The sequence below is a fragment of the Pan paniscus genome, chromosome 14, assembly GCF_029289425.2.
Source record: "Pan paniscus chromosome 14, NHGRI_mPanPan1-v2.0_pri, whole genome shotgun sequence".
In the NCBI taxonomy this organism is placed as follows: Eukaryota; Metazoa; Chordata; class Mammalia; order Primates; family Hominidae; genus Pan; species Pan paniscus.
The window spans coordinates 61,487,061-61,504,841 of NC_073263.2; the positions used below are offsets into that span (position 1 = coordinate 61,487,061).

The 17,781-nt window shown below is 33.9% G+C and overlaps 1 protein-coding gene across 2 annotated transcripts in view; it reads right to left on the reverse strand.

The window, feature by feature from the left end:
* Positions 1-17,781, reverse strand: part of DIAPH3 (diaphanous related formin 3) — a 489,712-nt gene that overhangs the window by 295,643 nt on the left and 176,288 nt on the right. For both annotated transcript variants that reach the window (XM_003825324.5, XM_055096829.2), the window contains 5 exons: positions 17,465-17,583; positions 14,483-14,547; positions 8,040-8,144; positions 4,541-4,849; positions 3,641-3,755 (listed from right to left, as the gene is read on the reverse strand). In XM_003825324.5, the coding sequence (XP_003825372.4) occupies positions 3,641-3,755; positions 4,541-4,849; positions 8,040-8,144; positions 14,483-14,547; positions 17,465-17,583 (713 nt within the window). The remainder of the gene's footprint in view (positions 1-3,640; positions 3,756-4,540; positions 4,850-8,039; positions 8,145-14,482; positions 14,548-17,464; positions 17,584-17,781) is intronic.

Sequence of the window (17,781 nt, forward strand, 5' to 3'; positions counted from 1 at the left end):
ATGTAATAAAAGGCAACAGGAATTAAGAGGAAAGAGCCAAGCCCTTACCAAGAATATCTTGGTAATATGTAAATGTAGGTAGGGTTGGATAGTATCACAAGAAGCCAGAATTGTTTTGCCATCAGGAGACCAGGAGAAAAGATCTCAGCTGAGATACCCTAAAGATTAAACAAGATAATATGAAGAGAACCCAGCTGAGGCACTAATATATCACGTATGCACAATATCTGATATAGATATTAGCTCCTTTTCCAACTCTAAGTGCATTAGACCTGTAAATCCCAGTAGTCTAAACATTAGAAGTCCTGAAAACCTAAAGTAGTGTCTACCATAAGAAAAAAGCCCCACTTACTTGACAACAAATAAAGTCTACATGACAGAAAACTTCAAGGATCTCTTTAAATGATTGGATTCAGTTCCTTTGTTCTTACTACCTAATTTGAATGCTTGGGAAGCACAAAGGATTGGCATCTATCATTTAAATGCCTGGGATGGAATGTCCATCTTTGTAATCAAAGAAATAGCCTCGGTTCTCAGTCCAAACAGTTACTACTGCAATGAAAAACAGAGATACACCATTTCTCTAAAAAACCCACTATTCTTCAGTAATTACCATCCTTCCCTACCTAGTTGTGATGAAAATCAGCCAGCAGCCAATGCCTCTACCTCCTGCACTGGCTTGCAAAAGGGTGGAAAGACAAATGGATTTTCACCTTGGAGTGAACAATACATAAGTGACCAGGTTTACTTTTGTTTGGGGGTTTGCCTGTTTTTGTTTTTTTGTGTTTTTTTGAGACATAGTCTTACTCTGTTGCCCAGACTGGAGTGCAGTGGCGTGATCCTGGCTCGCTGCAACCTCTGCCTCCCAGGTTCAAGCGATTCTCATGCCTCAGCCTCCGGAGTAGCTGGGACTACAGGTGTGCACCACCGTGCCTGGCTATTTTTTTTTTTTTTTAATTTTTTTTAGTAGAAATGAGGGTCTCATCATGTTGGCCAGGCTGGTCTCAAACTCCTGGCCTCAAGTGATCCACCCACCTCGACCTCCCAAAATGCTGAGATTACAGGCGGGAGCCATTGCACCCGGCCATAGTTTTGAATTCTGCAGCAATTACAAAATTGATTCAAACAAAGTATGTTGGACTCAGGGAGATACGTGAATGTAACATTTGGACCCAATGCCTCAGCAGCCAGGCCATGAATAAAGAGACCACATGAAGCAACCTGTCTACTTGACCAGTCCTGTCTAAGCTCTCTGGACATCTTTCTCTTTCCTTCCTTTCTGATCTTTCCTATTAAATGTCTATATAAAATCCTGAACGTAGCAATGACTGGCCTTTCCTATAAAATACTCTGAAGTGTTTTACATGTAAATACACATTTTAATTGTCATATATTCTCCTTGATTGCCAGATGACCAGTAATGCCAAAAAGCACTCTTAGGACTCCTCAAATAATGCTTTCTAGGAATTATTCTTTAAAATGAAGTCCCAAAAAAATAGTCACCTTTATAGCTCATCTCTGCTTACCACTGAGAAATGTTAGCAGGGCTCGGAGTCACAACCCTGGGCTTCCCCACCCTTTGTGTTCCCCCTGGAAATGTCATCTACTGTCACAGAAAAAAAAGAAAGCAGCATTTGAGTTGAATTGAGACAGAAGGTATCATAGTCCTCTGCCAGCCTCTAAGTCAAGTAAAGAGATTCCAGGCCAAAGGACCAGCAGTACAAAGGCAGAGAGAGATGGAAATATGGAGTATGCAAAAAATGATCACCTTTTCACCTTAATCTTTCTAACTAGTATTAGATAGAGCAAATACATCATTTTTTTATTCAACCTTGAATCTCAAGGCTAAAGTTAGATGACTTAAGAATTTTTTAAAGGTCCAATTATTTCATTTAGGGCTAACACTACAGCTAAATTAAGGACATGCTAACAAGTTTCCCTTTTGAGCCTCATTAATTAAGAAAGTAATCAGAGTAAGGAGAAAAAGAGAGTAGCTGTATGGCAGAATTACTTAAATAGTTTTTAGGTACCACCATTTGCACCTACTAGGAAAGCAAAAGGAAAACTAATCAACTCCAGATTATGAAATCTGAAATTCTGAAGTGTTTTACATGTAAATACAAATTTTAACTGCCACATATTTTCCTTGATTGCCAGAAGAGTACACTAATCTTATTTGAAGAAAATTTTGATCCTCCATAATTAAAAGGTAAAATTAAAATCTTATTCACAAATTTACTAGGGTGAGCTTGCTGAGAAAATTCTCCCTGTGTTCAAAGACCAAAAATATACCATTTTTAATACTTTAGTCAGGATAAATGGTACTCAAAAATATCTGTTAACTGTTTTTATCAAATTCTAGAAAACTACCTTAATTTACAATTACCTTTTGGAGAGAGTTTCTAATTTACATTAATAATTTCTTAATTTACAATTACCTTTTAGAAAGAGATTCTAATCTTTCAGAAACTCATTCAAAGGAATACTAATACATTTTTAAAATATCTGCCAGCATTCTTTGGCTGCTGTGCTCAAGTTAAACAGATACATAAAGCATCTAGCATGGTGCCTGGCTAACAGTCAACATTTAGGAAGTCAACTCAACCCTCTACACAAACGTCTCTGACCTGTATCCATCCAGTACAATCTCTCCCTGCCACCTCTTCCTTTGTTCTATGAGCCCAGGGATATAGGTGGCATAAGTCTATAGTGAAAAATTTCTTTTTGAAAATTAAAAGGTAATGATTGATCTAAGTGTTTTGCACTACAGACCTAAAATGTAAGTTTTATATAATACTTAAAAATTCTGTGTGGATATCAGTCTTGAAATGTAAGTAGCAGGGCCACGAAATTGGATGAAATAAGTTCAATTTTCAGACTTATGTAATACCTAAACAATTTTTTAAAAATCACACTGCACAGGTAAAACCTATCACAAAACATTTTGGAAAATGAATGCCATTGCTTTTAATGAAAAGATCATATAACCTACTCAGATACTTCTCTTTCAAGCTAACTTTGAAGACATTATAAATCTGATATTTTTATCCCATGTGACTCATAGCAATTAATTATGTGATAGTCACTGTAATTTTTTTTGGATTATACTTTAAGTTCTGGGATACATGTGCAGAACATGCAGGTTTGTTACATAGGTATACAAGTGCCATGGTGGTTTGCTGCACCCATCAACCCGTCATCTACGTTGGGTATTTCTCCTAATGCTATCCCTCTCCTAGCTCCCCTAGTCACTGTAATATTAAAGGGTAGTAAAATTCTAACTACAAGAAAGCACACATTTTGTTTTTCTATTTTTCAAACTGAAGGACCTTCTCATGCCAAAACTGTCACTGAAAATATCCTCTTTTACAAAAGTCTAATTTATCCCAATGGAATATCTTCAAAAATAATATCATATAGAAAATTTAATAATCAAAATTTTATATTAACCTTTTGCATTTTTAAAACAGAATTTACTTTCTAAGCACTTTATTTCATTATACCATTTATTTGCCCATTAGGAATGTAAAAATAACATGTACAGGATTCATAAAATAATGTTTTCTGAAAATTGGTATATAAAAAGTATACGTTAAAATTCTAAAATCAAATTAATAAATAATCAAGATGTTAAACTTACCTTTTTGTTGGCAACAAAATGTATTCTCAAGTTTACAAAGCAAATCCACGTTTTCATACTTATTTTCATTTACTTTTATCCAGAAACAGTTTTCAGTCATTTCATGAGGTCTGATCTACAATGAGAGAGAAGACTATAGGTGAGTGTTTCACCTGTCCCAAGTCAAGCACTATGCATACACTGAGTATCACAGCTGTCAGCAGATATTTATAAAGTCGTATCTGTAAGATTTTTCCCCGAAGTGTGTTCAATAAGATACAAGTTCTGCAGGATGTTAAGGTCTTATTAGGAAGAAAAGGCTTCCATGATCCAATAGTTGAGGATTTGAAATACGATTTAATTAGCTTATTCTCAATTGCATTTCTCATAGTCTCTAATAATCTTCACCTGCACTATACATTTTGGCGGGCAGGATACATTATACAGCATTTTCCATGTTTCTGTTACCATGAAACCATTTTTCTGCAGGATTCTGAATTCTTAAGATCTGACTAGATATTAGCTTCTGACAACTAGTTAACACTTTCCCAACATCTATCAATAGAGAAAATTTCCTAAGAACACCATCATTTTTTTTTGAGAAACACTTCATAAACATAGGATTCACTGCAATAATGTTTAATTATCAATTTAATTACAAATCGGATTCCACTGGAACAACATAAACTCTCACTGTATTTATAAAGCAGAAAGTCTTAGTCAATATGAAAGGGATTTGTCCCAATACTTTAAAAAAAAAAGCTATTTTATTGTCACTTTGATTAGTGACATTAGAAATTATGTATATATAAATTAAATTATGTAGGTATAAATTAAATCTCATTAGAAATTATGTATATATAAATCCAAAATTAGATTTAGATCTAAGTAAAAGTATTTTCCTCTATTAATTTCTTTTACCTTTAACCAATTCAATCTTCTCATGCTGATTTCAGGTTTAAATTCTTTCTTTGGTTTCAACCCAAATGGCAGGATTGGTAGAGGAGGAGAATTTTGTCCTCCAAGGAATCCCAGGGGAGGTGGTGGAGGCACAGGACCACCGAATGGCATCCGCATTCCTGGAAGTGGAGGAGGTGGTGGGGGAGGAGGTGGAGGCGGCACCCCTCCGCCAGAAGGCAGTGGAGGCGGAGGAGGAAGTGCTGAGTGGCCAGTTCCACCTTCTTTAGAGGGAGGCAAAGGAATATTACAATCAGCTGGCAAGGCACCAAACTGGAGAAAAAAACAATAAGAGACATAACTAAGAACATATCTACAAAACATGTAAATATGCACTTTACTCAAAAATAAGGTATTCATTTAAACCAAAAATAATTACATATCAGTAATTTCATAAGGTTTAACCAAAAATCAAAATTCCAACAATTTTTCTATTAATTTAAGAATATAATTATAGCTTTTTTTCCCTCATAAAAACATAATTGCCTGAAGTATAATTCCCTGTTTTGAGGTAGTTATGACCATCTAGGTAGAAATGTCCAGAAGGGAAATGGGTATGTGGATCTAGAAGATTCAAAAATCAGTAGTCTCTGGAGAACAGTTGAAGCCAGGGAAGCAGAGAAGTTCACTCATAGTATGGTGAGAATATGTAGCATGACAAAGGGTCTATGCACAGAGTTCTATGGAGCGCAAGCATTTAAGTGATAAGTAAGAAGTAAGATTTCAACAAAAGAACTTAAATGGTATTGCCACATCATGACTTTGCTCAAATCTTCTCAATGGTGTCCTAATGCACTTGAGAAAACAACAACAACAACAAACTAAAATTCTTCATAGGACCTATATAAGTATATCATGATCTAGTCCCTGCTATCTGGTCTTGTAGGGGACTTTCTTCTAATTCTGTGTATGTGCCAACCTCATGCTAATTTCAGGGCCCTTGTACATGCTGGTCCCTCTGCCTGGAACATTCTCTTCACCTGACCATCTCCTACTAGCCTCTTCAGTCTGAGCTAACAGGTCCCTTCCTTGGGAAAGCCTTATCTGACCACTCATTTTACACTGATAGCACCTTGTACTTTTCAATAGCTCTTATCAAAAGTGAGAATTTATTTAAGGAATCATTAGCATTTATCTCTTTGACAGATCATAAGCTGATGAGGTAAGTGACTATCTTGTATTATTTACTGCTCTTTCCCCAGCACCTAAAGCAGTGACTGGTGCATGACAGCTATGGAAGAAATGCGTAGGATAAATGCATGAAAGACAAGAAGAGAAAAAGCCAACTGGGCACAGGGTCAAAAACTATGAATGAAGAGAGCACCACCTAAAAGACTGCTTTGCAGAATCAAATGCCACAGAGAAGCAAGGTAAAATCAGGGGTGAAAAAAGAACCGCCTGTGTCCACTGGTCACTTTTGTCCTCATGTTTCCATGGCATAATAAGAATTTAACAGATGCATTTCGATGGATACAAAGAAGACATTCTGGGTTAATAAATAACTTTTGTAATATGATTAGCTTCTTGAAATTACAAACTTCAATTCTAACTACCTTTAACATTTAATAAATGTTACATAATTTTGAATTTTCATGGCACAATTATGAAAAATAGACCATGTATAAAAGCTCGAAATCAATGACGTCTGAAATCATGACAAAGAAAACAGTGTTATAAAAGAAGTTGAGGCCACAAATCAAGAGCATGCCTTATCAAAACCATTAAGTATAAAGAAGAACCAGTTCAGTGTTACTCTGGGTTGCTGTGATCAAAGATGATACTTCCTTTTGAACGTATTTAATAATTAACTATCAATGTCTTAAAGATATGGCTGAATTTCTGCTCTAGAATAGTTCATTTGATAAAGTGTGAAGACTGGCTTGAAGATATGGTTTGGGAGGCCAGACACTGTGACTATCTTGCTAATCACTATGTCTTTCCAGCACCTAAACTACCTGGTTGTGAAGAGACTACAGGAGCAAAGGAATTAAATCACAGACAACAGAACATATTTTATTCATACTCTTCATAGTCAGCATAGCTTTGAACAAAAAGAAGGACCTTAAGATAAATGCCCACATTTCATAAGAAATAAACCAGAATCCAAAGAAAGAATTTGCCAGTTGTTCAAACATGAATATGGTGGCCAATATTAAGTATCTAATTCTAGGTTTTCTTCTCATAGCCATAAACATGGGTCATCACTGTATACAATTTAAAACAATTTAGGAGATTCCTTGATTTAATTTCACTTTCAAAACATACACTTATTCCCATTTTATGTAAAAGCACTATGCAGCAATAACTTATTCAAAAATGGTGGATACATTTTTTATAAACTGGAATTTTCTGGAGATTTACAAACAAACCTTCAACTGAACATAATTAAAAAGAAAAGAAAGTTCTTAAATTTACGTTACCCCAGACCAAGAAAAACTTGTTATAAATATTTCAGCCACTGTCTGTAACTCAGTCTGAAGTACAGACACAATCAAATGTTTCTTTCAATATGAGAGACAAGGAACCATATGGGAAAGATAAAAAAAAAATTCAATAAAATGTGATACTTCCCTCTTGCAGCACTAAAGAAAGAAGATGAATGAGAATAATTTTCTTGTAGATAGGAGATTTTAATTTTTTTCTAAAATTGAATACTAACAGATAGCTATCTCTTAAGGTATCTCTAGACAGCCTCAGCAACAAAACTATCCACTAAGCATTTAAAAGAAAACAAAATTGCCAGTAAGATAGGATATAGTATACCTGAGACTATTTCAACATAACTGTAAATTAAGATGAAAGGAAAATAGCAAAACTATACTTATTGCTCATCATCCTGTACGTAAATCTACATGAAGACATTTAGCTATGAATATTCTACCTCCTTACTTACATCCACATAAAGCATGCAGATGACGTATTTCTTGCTATCTAAATGTTTTATGTGTAGAGGGTGCATGGGAGCTATCTGCTTCATAATCCAGATTTACTCTCTTTTTTGTCATGTTTTAAATCTGTTTACTTTGGAAATTGAAAAATTATCAGAAAATGTCCTCATTCAGCTAGAGGTTATCTTTTACTGCAAGGGACCCCTAGGCTGAAGGTTTTAAAAAATAAATAGCTTGAGCAATAATTTCTTGTAGTGGGATAAAGATCAGTGATGAATAACAAATCTGAGAGTAAAAGATTTTCTTACTCTTTATGCTGAATTACTTAGGAAACATGTGACATTAGGAACAAAACCCTAACAAAACATAAGAAAGCAGATTAATTAGTAAAAGCTTAGATATACATACATATAGAAAAAAATGACAAAAAAATAGCAAAACACAGTACAAATAATGCTATAAAAATATACAAGCAAAATTAAAGTTTAAACATTTTGATGCTATGAAGATATAACATAACCTTTGCTCCCTCACTGTGTTCTTAATACCCAAATTCACTCAGAGTGGAATTTTACCTGAGACTTAAAAGCTTGTAGCTCTGCTTGAAGCTCATTAATCTTTGCCTCTTTTTTCTGCAATTCAGCCTGAGTTTCTTGGTGGTCGGTAAACTCTTTTTCAAACTGAAACAAATTAAAAATAATAACAAAAACAGGAAGATGAAAATGTAAAGCACTATTCTTCTTAGAGAAATATGACTCGAATGATCTGCCGGTAGAACACAAATTCCTGAATTGGTTTTATGAAAGGAGTGATAGAGTTTTGAAAAGTCACTTACAGTCTTTCTCTAGGCCCCTCCAGGTCCCAACCAAAATCATTCATTCACAAGGGGGCAGAAAAAAGCCATAGACAACTCTGTGACCTTCTCTCTGCAGAGCAAACTGGCCACAGTTATCTGCAACCTTGGCATTTTTCTTCAAAGTCTCTAAATATTATTGTGACTTTGTGTAAAATAATAGAGAGCAAAGCATTGTACAAATTCCTTGCATCTTCCACCTGCAAAAACTTATTCTTGAAACTTATCTGAAGTATATCAACATGATTTAGAGGACTTCATTTTAATATTTTTTATTACTAAACAACTCCATTCTATTCAGTTTCTAACTTTTTTTCTTATAACAACATAATATCTCCTGATATCTTTGGGAAAGTAATGATAAATTAATTTTTCAAAGTCCCTAGTGAAATACCTTCTGGAAAAAAAAGGAAACAATAAAATTTGGTGAATCCAGTGAATTTTCTATAATAATTTATATATCCATCCACTCATCACCAGTTCTCATCTTGCATTCAAACACATTCAACTTTGCCATTATTATGACTAAAAACCTCCTTTTTGCTCACAAACACAAGCATTTGACTTTCTTAAGAAAAATGAAAAAAAAATCAATCAAAAAAATGCAACTATCTCACAAATGTGGCCTCCACATTTTAAATACACTCAAACCTTAATTAGGAAAATAACAACAATGTAGAACTCTACCGTTTACAAAGGGATTTTATTTTTACTTAGTTTATAAAGGGAATCTTACTTTGTCCTTAATAACACTAAGAGGCAGTTGCTAGTCCCTCATAGCTAGTAAAAGATGTGAGATTAAAAAGCCAGATTCCCCGCCTTCAGAGTCTAAGTTCAAATGAAACTATGCCACCTCCCTGCAATTAACGTTTAGATAATGCTTTACGGTTTTACTTAACAGACTATTTTTTGGAGCAGTTTCAGGTTCACGGCAAAACTGAGCAGAAAATAGAGATTTTCCACATACCCCCAAACCTACACATGCATTCTCTCTCCCCATACTTTATAGCTTTTAAAGCATAAAAAGAAGCATTCTTTAATTTCATTACAAAAACTCTGTGAAATAAGAAATACTGCTTTAATTCCCATTTTACAGGGAAGGAAGGTAAATTTCAGACTACTGATTCTCTCAGTCTCAACCTGTGTTCCTTTATTAAAATAACAAAAACTAATAGGTAAAAACTGTCCAAATGTCCTTCAGTTGACGTAAGCCACAGCAACACTACCATTCCCCACAACTACTACGGCTCCTACAAACCCCTCTTACCGTTAAATAATTAAAAAGATTCTAAGCCTATATCTAATCAAATTACTAACTACAAAACAAGCCACGCATGAGTCTCAGAGGTCCGCCCACCTTCTCCTGTCACCCAGTGCTTCCCCCTAAGGAATTGCTAAATCAATTGCCTTCACACCTCCCTTGCATAGTTTACCTCTCTGTACTTTCATCCCTCATTTTACTCCTTATAACCCCTCTTACCATAATCCCTCTTTAGCTTAAAAGTCAACTTTTTCAAAGGGTATTCTTAAACCACACTCACTTTTCTGACCTGTTGAACACTGTTCATTTCATTATCTATCACACTTAGCTATAATTCATTCTAAAAACGCTGACTTACCAAATTCCAATTCCAGAAGTCCAAATTCCCTGGACTGCTCTCAGCCTCATCTTAGGTGATCTCTCTAGGGCCATGCTATTTCAATATCATAGCCACTGACCACAAATGATTATGTAAATGTAAACTTAAATTATCAAAAATAAATAAAGTTTAAAAATTCAGTTCCTCGGTCACACCAGCCATTTTAAAAAGTACACTATGGGCACATATGGCTGATGACTACCATGTAGAACAATATAGATTATAAAACATTTCCACCATCCCATATTAGACAGGCCAGTTCTATAGCATAAATACCTACAAATAGGCCTCCATATTCAACCTCTTTTCCTGTATGTTCCATTACAACACACACTTCTGGTTCTCCTGCTACTCCTTGAGTGCTCCTACCAATTCCTGTTACGGGTTTCTACAAAATCCAACCCACTAATGTTGGCATTCTATAGGACTCTTTCCTCACCCTCCTCCTGCTTGTCTCATCTTCCACAGCCATGTTTAAATCACCATGCGTACACTGATGGCTTACAAATCCCTATCAACATCTCAGCTTCTCATCTGAATTCCAGACTACAAATCAGTCCATGAATATATTTCCAACCACTTAATGAAAACTTTTCAAGACAGACGAAAAAACATATTTTCAAAACCAAACACGTTTCCCCCTACAAGATTTGTTTTTTGAATGTTGCTATTCTTTGTAAAGGGCAGCTCAAATAACATGACTTCTTTGTTCTTAAACTATCAGTGACTTCATTATAATCATTACTATCTAAGAACCCTCTAGGATCTGGCCCTAATCTACCTATTTCCCATTACGCAATAAATATTTAACAACACACCCGAGATATGCCCCCTCAGAGTGGTAGGTTCTGAAGACACAGTTAAACAGAAAATGGTCAGTGTACTTTTAGTCAGCACAGTGGCTGATGGAGAAGTAAAAGCAAACTAACAACCCTAAATCAATTAAAAATGCCAGCAATAAAGAGAGAGACAGAGACAGACTGAAAGCTGGGGAATGATTCCTGGAGGAATGATGCTTGACCTCAAAGTCTGAAAAACTCACTAGCATTTCAGCGTGTGGATGAATGACAAGCAATACTTTGTAAGGGGCACAAAAAGAGGTATGAGAACAAACTGAAGTGGATAAAGCCAGAGATGAACACAGAAATAAAACTGCTGAAAGGAATTTTGCAATAAGCCAAAGAGTTAATCCTCTTTTCCTAAAAATCCTGGAGCGTTATTAGGGTATGTATAATAAGTAAACAACATAATCAAATTTTTACTTTCAAAAACTCAACCAGCAGCAGTGTGAAAGATGGGCTGAAAAAGACATACTAGAGGCATGGAAATTGGTTTGGAGGCTATCGTAGTTATCCAAGCGAGAACTGAAGGCCTTCCTGAATTGAGGTGGAGGAGAGGGTAATGACAAAGAAATGAAAAAAGACTACAGAATCCAAAAATGTTAGTATCTGACCGAATGAAGGAAATGAGCGAGAGGAGTGTATCTAAGATGACTACAGGGTTTTGTTGTTTTACAAGCTAGAAAAAAAGTGTTGTTATTTGGGGAAAATAAATAAGGTTATAAAATGCAGGGGGAAAAGATATTTTTAGGGAGAAGAAAGATAAATTTGGTTTGGATATGCTCAGCTTGAGATAGGTATAGGAAATTCAAAAGAAATTTAGATATGCATCCTTCTTGGCTATCTCGCGTTGTTCTTCATACTGATTCCTCAAGGCTCAGATTAGACATCACTTCCTTGGAGAAGGCTTCCCTGGCCACCCATGACTAGGTGAGGGAACTTTCCTCTAGGTTTACATACCACATAGGGTTTGTCTACCATACCAATTGCACACTGTAATATAAAATTGTCAAAATAACACTCACCCACCTGAAAGCTCATAAATGTGAGAAACTTTTCTATTTTATTCATCACCTTTCCAGTGTCTTACATCTATAATTAAAGTCAAATAAATATTTGTTGAACGAAGTGATGAGCCAACCTCGTCAAATCTTCCTTTATATGTTGAATGACTATGTCAACATAGTCACTCTCCCAGCATCAGAAATCTTTGAGAGGTCATTTTCTCTTTTTGACAACTAAGACAAAGTTCACTGTTACACAGCAAGAAAAAAAATTACGTTCTTATGAGAGTAAGAATGAAAAAGCCTTTCTACAATATCAATATGTGTACTTCCTATTTCATAAATCCTAGACTAAATTTCATAAGGAAAAAGAATTATTTCGGGACTTAAGATAAAAACTATAAAAACAACCACAGTCATAATGAGTACACTCTAAGAACATTTATTAAATTAACTTGCTCATACTAAAGTAACTGTATTACTTATAAAAAAATAAGTTTCCACATCCTCGCCTATAAAAAGATAGCTGAAATATAAACTTTGTTTTAGCATTTTTGTAATATCTATAGTCAAATCACTGTAGCCTTGGGGAAAAAATGAATCTCCATTAAAAGCACACCTTATAAAAACTGATATGATAGCCTTCTCCAAAAAGAGTTACTAGAGCAATATTACACTTACAAAATCACATGCAAAAAAATGTTGAAAGACACAGTTAAGGTTGAGGCTCTGCTTAATTTCATTCTCTAGGGTGAATGTATTAGTGCATCTGTACAAGAAGGTTGATAATTCAATATTCTCTATATACTTTCTGACATTTCTGGTCTTCATTTTTCAAATTTATGCACCAAAATAAAGAATGTGTCTAGCAACCATGATAGCTTCCTGCCTAAAGCAAAGTATTTACATGTGTCCTTATAAAACTATCAGAACAAAGTTTTTGCTGATATATACAAAATGATATGGCAATAGAAATATTTTATGGAGCAAATAGTATTTTCTGAATATAACTAACACATATAATTTCTGACTAAAAGGAGACAAGTAACCTTGAACAAGGTCTTTCTTCTATTTATGTATTTAAAACCTACAATTTGTTTAAAAATCTGTTGAGAAACTTTAACTCCATTCATGTTTAACTCCATTCGTATATACTATATACCTAAAAATGATAACAAAATCAAATTTATACTATCTGGGATGTATCCAAATCAAGTACTTGAAAGTCTACTACTACTTTCCTATGAAGAGTTAAAGTGCTTATCCAGCTTAGAATACAGTGTTGGCTGGGTGAAGGGTCACCCCACAACATGAACATCTATCCACTGTAACACTATGAGACTAAATTTAAATGATCCATTAATTTGTTTCCCCCACTAAACTAAGTCACTTCAGAGCAACAACAATATTATATTCACAACGGTAATCCTAACCTGCAGCCGAAGGTGTGGGAAATAACAACCTCTCATTTAGCGTTTGGTAAAGTCAGAACCTTAAGGCCCCTTGGGACATTTATAATGTTTTACCTAAGTTACTCTTAACTTACAAAACAGTGCCTATAATTTGTAAGTTATGTTTTATCTTCAAAGCTATAGAAATGTGCAACTGCCTCAAGATACATTTAGTATCTGCTACATCAAAAACCTATACTCCTTGGCATGATGCCTAACACACAGGAAATATTCACTTCGTAAATGTTTGCTGTGGGTTCATCATGGTGACAATAGTAGTAAGAATTATCGTCACTCCTTCAATGTGAAAAACCACCTGAATAATTCAAATCAGACTGACTATTTAAAATGCAAAGAATTGGAATAACAAATTAAAAGTCTAATAGGTACTTGCTAAGCCAGAGATAAAAGGACAAAACAATACCTTAAATTTATGCCTACTGTTCCATTATTGGAACGCTGAGCATGTGGAAGTTATTTATATCCTACTGCTCAAGGTCACTGCCAATGTCTGATTTTTCAAAACTCAAAAAAAATTGCAATCTCAGGCATAAATGGGTTAAAGAAAAGTAAGGAATTGGCTGGATGGTTAGAAATACTACTGAGTTGAAACAAAACTGGTTTTGTTTGTGTAATATCCGACAGCTATGACCTATGAAAATGGCAATTTTATAAAGTTCAACTTAATATAATGAAGCAACTTTAATCAAAACTAAAAGCAAGTTAACTTTTCTCTTAAAATTTTTATATATGATTTCATTCTTAAGGGCTTAATATCATTTCTTGAGAATTACCACAACCTTAAAATTTTGATTACATACATTTTGCTCCATCATCCACTCATTCAAAAAGGATCTTTTTAGTTCTTACAAAGGGCCAGGAATTGTTCCTGGTGCAGGGGTAGTGAATAAAACAAACAAAATGCCTCAAAGTTTACTGTTAGGGTGAAATAGATAAGTCATTCACATATAAATACATAAACTATGTAGCATGTGAGATGATGATAAATACATTCAAAGAAAAATAAGGAAAGAAGAATAGGGAAGGTCAAGGTTGGGACTGGGGAGTTAAGACTTTTTAGATACAGTAGTCCTCCTTGGTGGAGGGCATCTATGCACACACCTGAAGCAGATAAAGAAGAAAGAACGAATAACAAGCAAATTCCCTGAGGCAGAAGCATGCCTGCAGTGGTTCCCCAAAGAATACTATAAAGTTAGTGAAAACTACTTACTTTCTTGTAAAGTTCTGATGCTTTCTCTTCAAACTCTTCTAGTTTTGCTTGATCTACGCAAATGTCTAAAATTGCAATGACAGGAAATTTTTAATGTGAAAGTTCTTAAACTCATTATGACTTCAAAAGTTTAGAAAGAAAAAAGATCATAGAAAATAATTAAATATTGATACTACCAGTAATAAACAAAATGGAAAAAATATTATAATGTTGGAATGAAAAAGGCTTTTCTAAGCATGATACCAGAAAACAGAAAACAGAGGAAAAGCCAAACTCAATAACAATTTTAAACTTCTAGCAGGCAAAAGGAGATGTTCAATTGTAATAACACTCAAATGTTTCTATCACCAACTCGTACATATTTTAAAGAAAAAAGATGATGTCTAAACAAGCTTAAAAAAAACAGCCAACAGTAATAAACAGAAAATTAGAAAAATTGATACTAAAAAATCACCAAAACAGATGAATAAATGTTTATTATTCCCTAACAATATGAAAATTAGCAATATGAATGTGAAGATTAAATGACTGATAATGCCAAGTGTTGGAGTTGACATGAGGAAACCAATAGTGAAAGCTAAGAACTTTGCTGATGAAAAACTAGGCAATATGTACTAAAATTGTAAATATGGATTTTCTTTTAACCTAGCAATTCCATTTCTGAGACTTGGCCATTAGGCCTGAAAACTCATTAAAATATTTTTTGATGTTAGACAAAAAAAAAAAAAAAAAACTGAAAATAACTTAAATGCCCATCAATAATGAACTGCTTAAATAAGTTATGATATATATAATGATAGAATACAATGTAGAAGTAATTCATATGGATTTCCCATAATATATGTTATCCCTTCTTTTTTATTAAATGAAAGCGATACATGAACAAAGTTTATAAAAATATATTACAGAAGAATTTATAATAAAAAATAAGTCGACAAAGTTACTGTATCCAAATCTTAATCACACTTCCTAAATGCAACCTCTTATTACCATTTCTATACTAGATTATTTTGGTGGTTAGTTTCTTAACTGTAAATAAAATGTACATAACTATTATTTCTTGATTTATCTATTTAAGACATTATAGATAACTTTCTATTATAAAAGATTAAGACAGTGTTTGTTCTCTAATCCTAATTTTTGATATTTTATTTACTAAATTGGATTGCTCCAGAGCATGAAATATTTAATTTTGATTCCCATTACATTAACAATAACTTAAAATTCTTGCCACAGTATGTCAAATTATCTGTGCCTCATGCTTTCCAATACCTTTTCTCCCCTATTGCCCACCTTTAGTTCTTCTCTCACCTATTCATAGAAATACAATGACATTCTCTTCTGTATTTAAATCTTTTGTATTTACTTATGAGTTTATTCTAAATATTTAAAAACCAGTAAATACAATTAATTTATTAAAACTACATAAGCACGCATCACTTATACAACCAAATGGTGTTCAAATATTTTATTTCCTTCTCAAGAGCTCAGTGAAAAAAACCTCACAGCTGCCATTCCTAAATGACCCAGTGGAATACATTTTTTCAGATACTATTCAAAATCATTCCACATTTTAGTTTGCTGCATATTTACAGCACCATTTTCTTAATTTCTGCTTCCTCTTCCCACTCCCCCCACCCCAGGAACTTCTAATTGCTTATCTCTTATAGAGAGAAAGAAGCATTTTCATTAATATTATCTAGTTCTTCACTAATTATATTTCATTCTTCTCCCAGGACTCAGATAATATATGAAAAGAAACACAACCCTGCACAGATACATAGCTGAAAATGAGAGGTGTATTTTAATAGCCTTTTCAAATCATTGTGGGTAAACTTCTTTGATGTTATATCGAAATCTGACAAATGGTGACTTCTTAAACAGTAGTTACAATGTGGAATCACATATCATATCAATTAACTTGTACTCTGTTACCCTAAAATCTCTTGATAAATGTTGCACTTTTAATAGATCTTTTGCCTATGCAGAATTTGTAATATCAGGCACTGGTCATATGGAAAGAATGGTGTGCTGAGTCATGCAAATGTTCCAAACGTTAACATGTCTTTATACAATATCACAATGAATAATCAGATAGGTTAATAACACCAGTGACATCAGGAAATAATTTTAGTATTGAGAACCTGTCAGCCTAAAAGCAGCAGATACAAGTTTTCCAAAATTCAAATTTCCACTTAAAAACTCAAATTTTCTCATTGGCAGCCTATTTATCGGCCATTTTCTTTGAAGTTATAGGCTCACTTTATTTCATTTTTAAGAAAGCAAGTGCCTGACGAAAACTTTAATAAAAACTCAAATGTTACAACACTAAATAATAATGCTTTATCTTTAAAAAAAAGAAAAGAAAAGAAAAACTCTCAAGTTATAGAAGCCATCGTCTGTATGAGTCATTCCAAGTTTAAAAAAAAAAAAAAGGCTTCGGGGGGGACAGGCAATTCTGCTTGCAACTCAATTACACAAATATTTTCTTATTGAACTCTTTTAATAGATCTTTTGCCTATGGAGAATTTGTAACATCAGGCACTGGTCATATGCAGCAGAAGTACTGTATGTATAAATCCCATTTGTTAACACAGAATATTAAAACAGTGTGTACACAAGGGTCAGGCTTTAATAAAGTTAACATTTTTAGGACCTTATCAAAGGCATTCTTAAGTAAAAAATGGCAGTTTTTGTTGTTTTATTGACAGTAAAGATGATAATGACTACTCCCACAGTTTAGTGCCACTGCCTTGATTCATAACAAAGTGCCAGGAGTTTTACTCACCATTGTTCTGCACCACCAGTGCAAAATACCAACCCAATAAAAAAGGCGAATAATGTTTTTGTGCTATTATGAAAACAGTTTTGACAATTAGGGCCCTCAGGAGTCCAGAGACACAACCTGAGAACCAATACCCTAGAGCTCATTCATAGAATAAGAGACAATAAGATATTTCTATTTAAATAATAAATACTCACCTACAAACTGGGTTAAATCTAAATCTAGTCTTTTTCGATATGTGAAGTCTGGATCCATTCCATCTCTATGCAATACAATCTGGGATACACACTCATCAATTAATTTGAAGTACTGTTGCCTAAAACCAAAGAAAAGAGTAAATGTACAATCAATAATTAGTGTAACTTTACATCAAAACAAAACTTTTTTGCTAAGATTGATTTCAAGTTCAACAATTTATTAGTAATATAATTTCAATAGTTGACACAACAGATTTTACCTGGGAGTGAGAGTAAATACAATTGTCATCACTTTGCTTTTAATGAATTCAAAACAT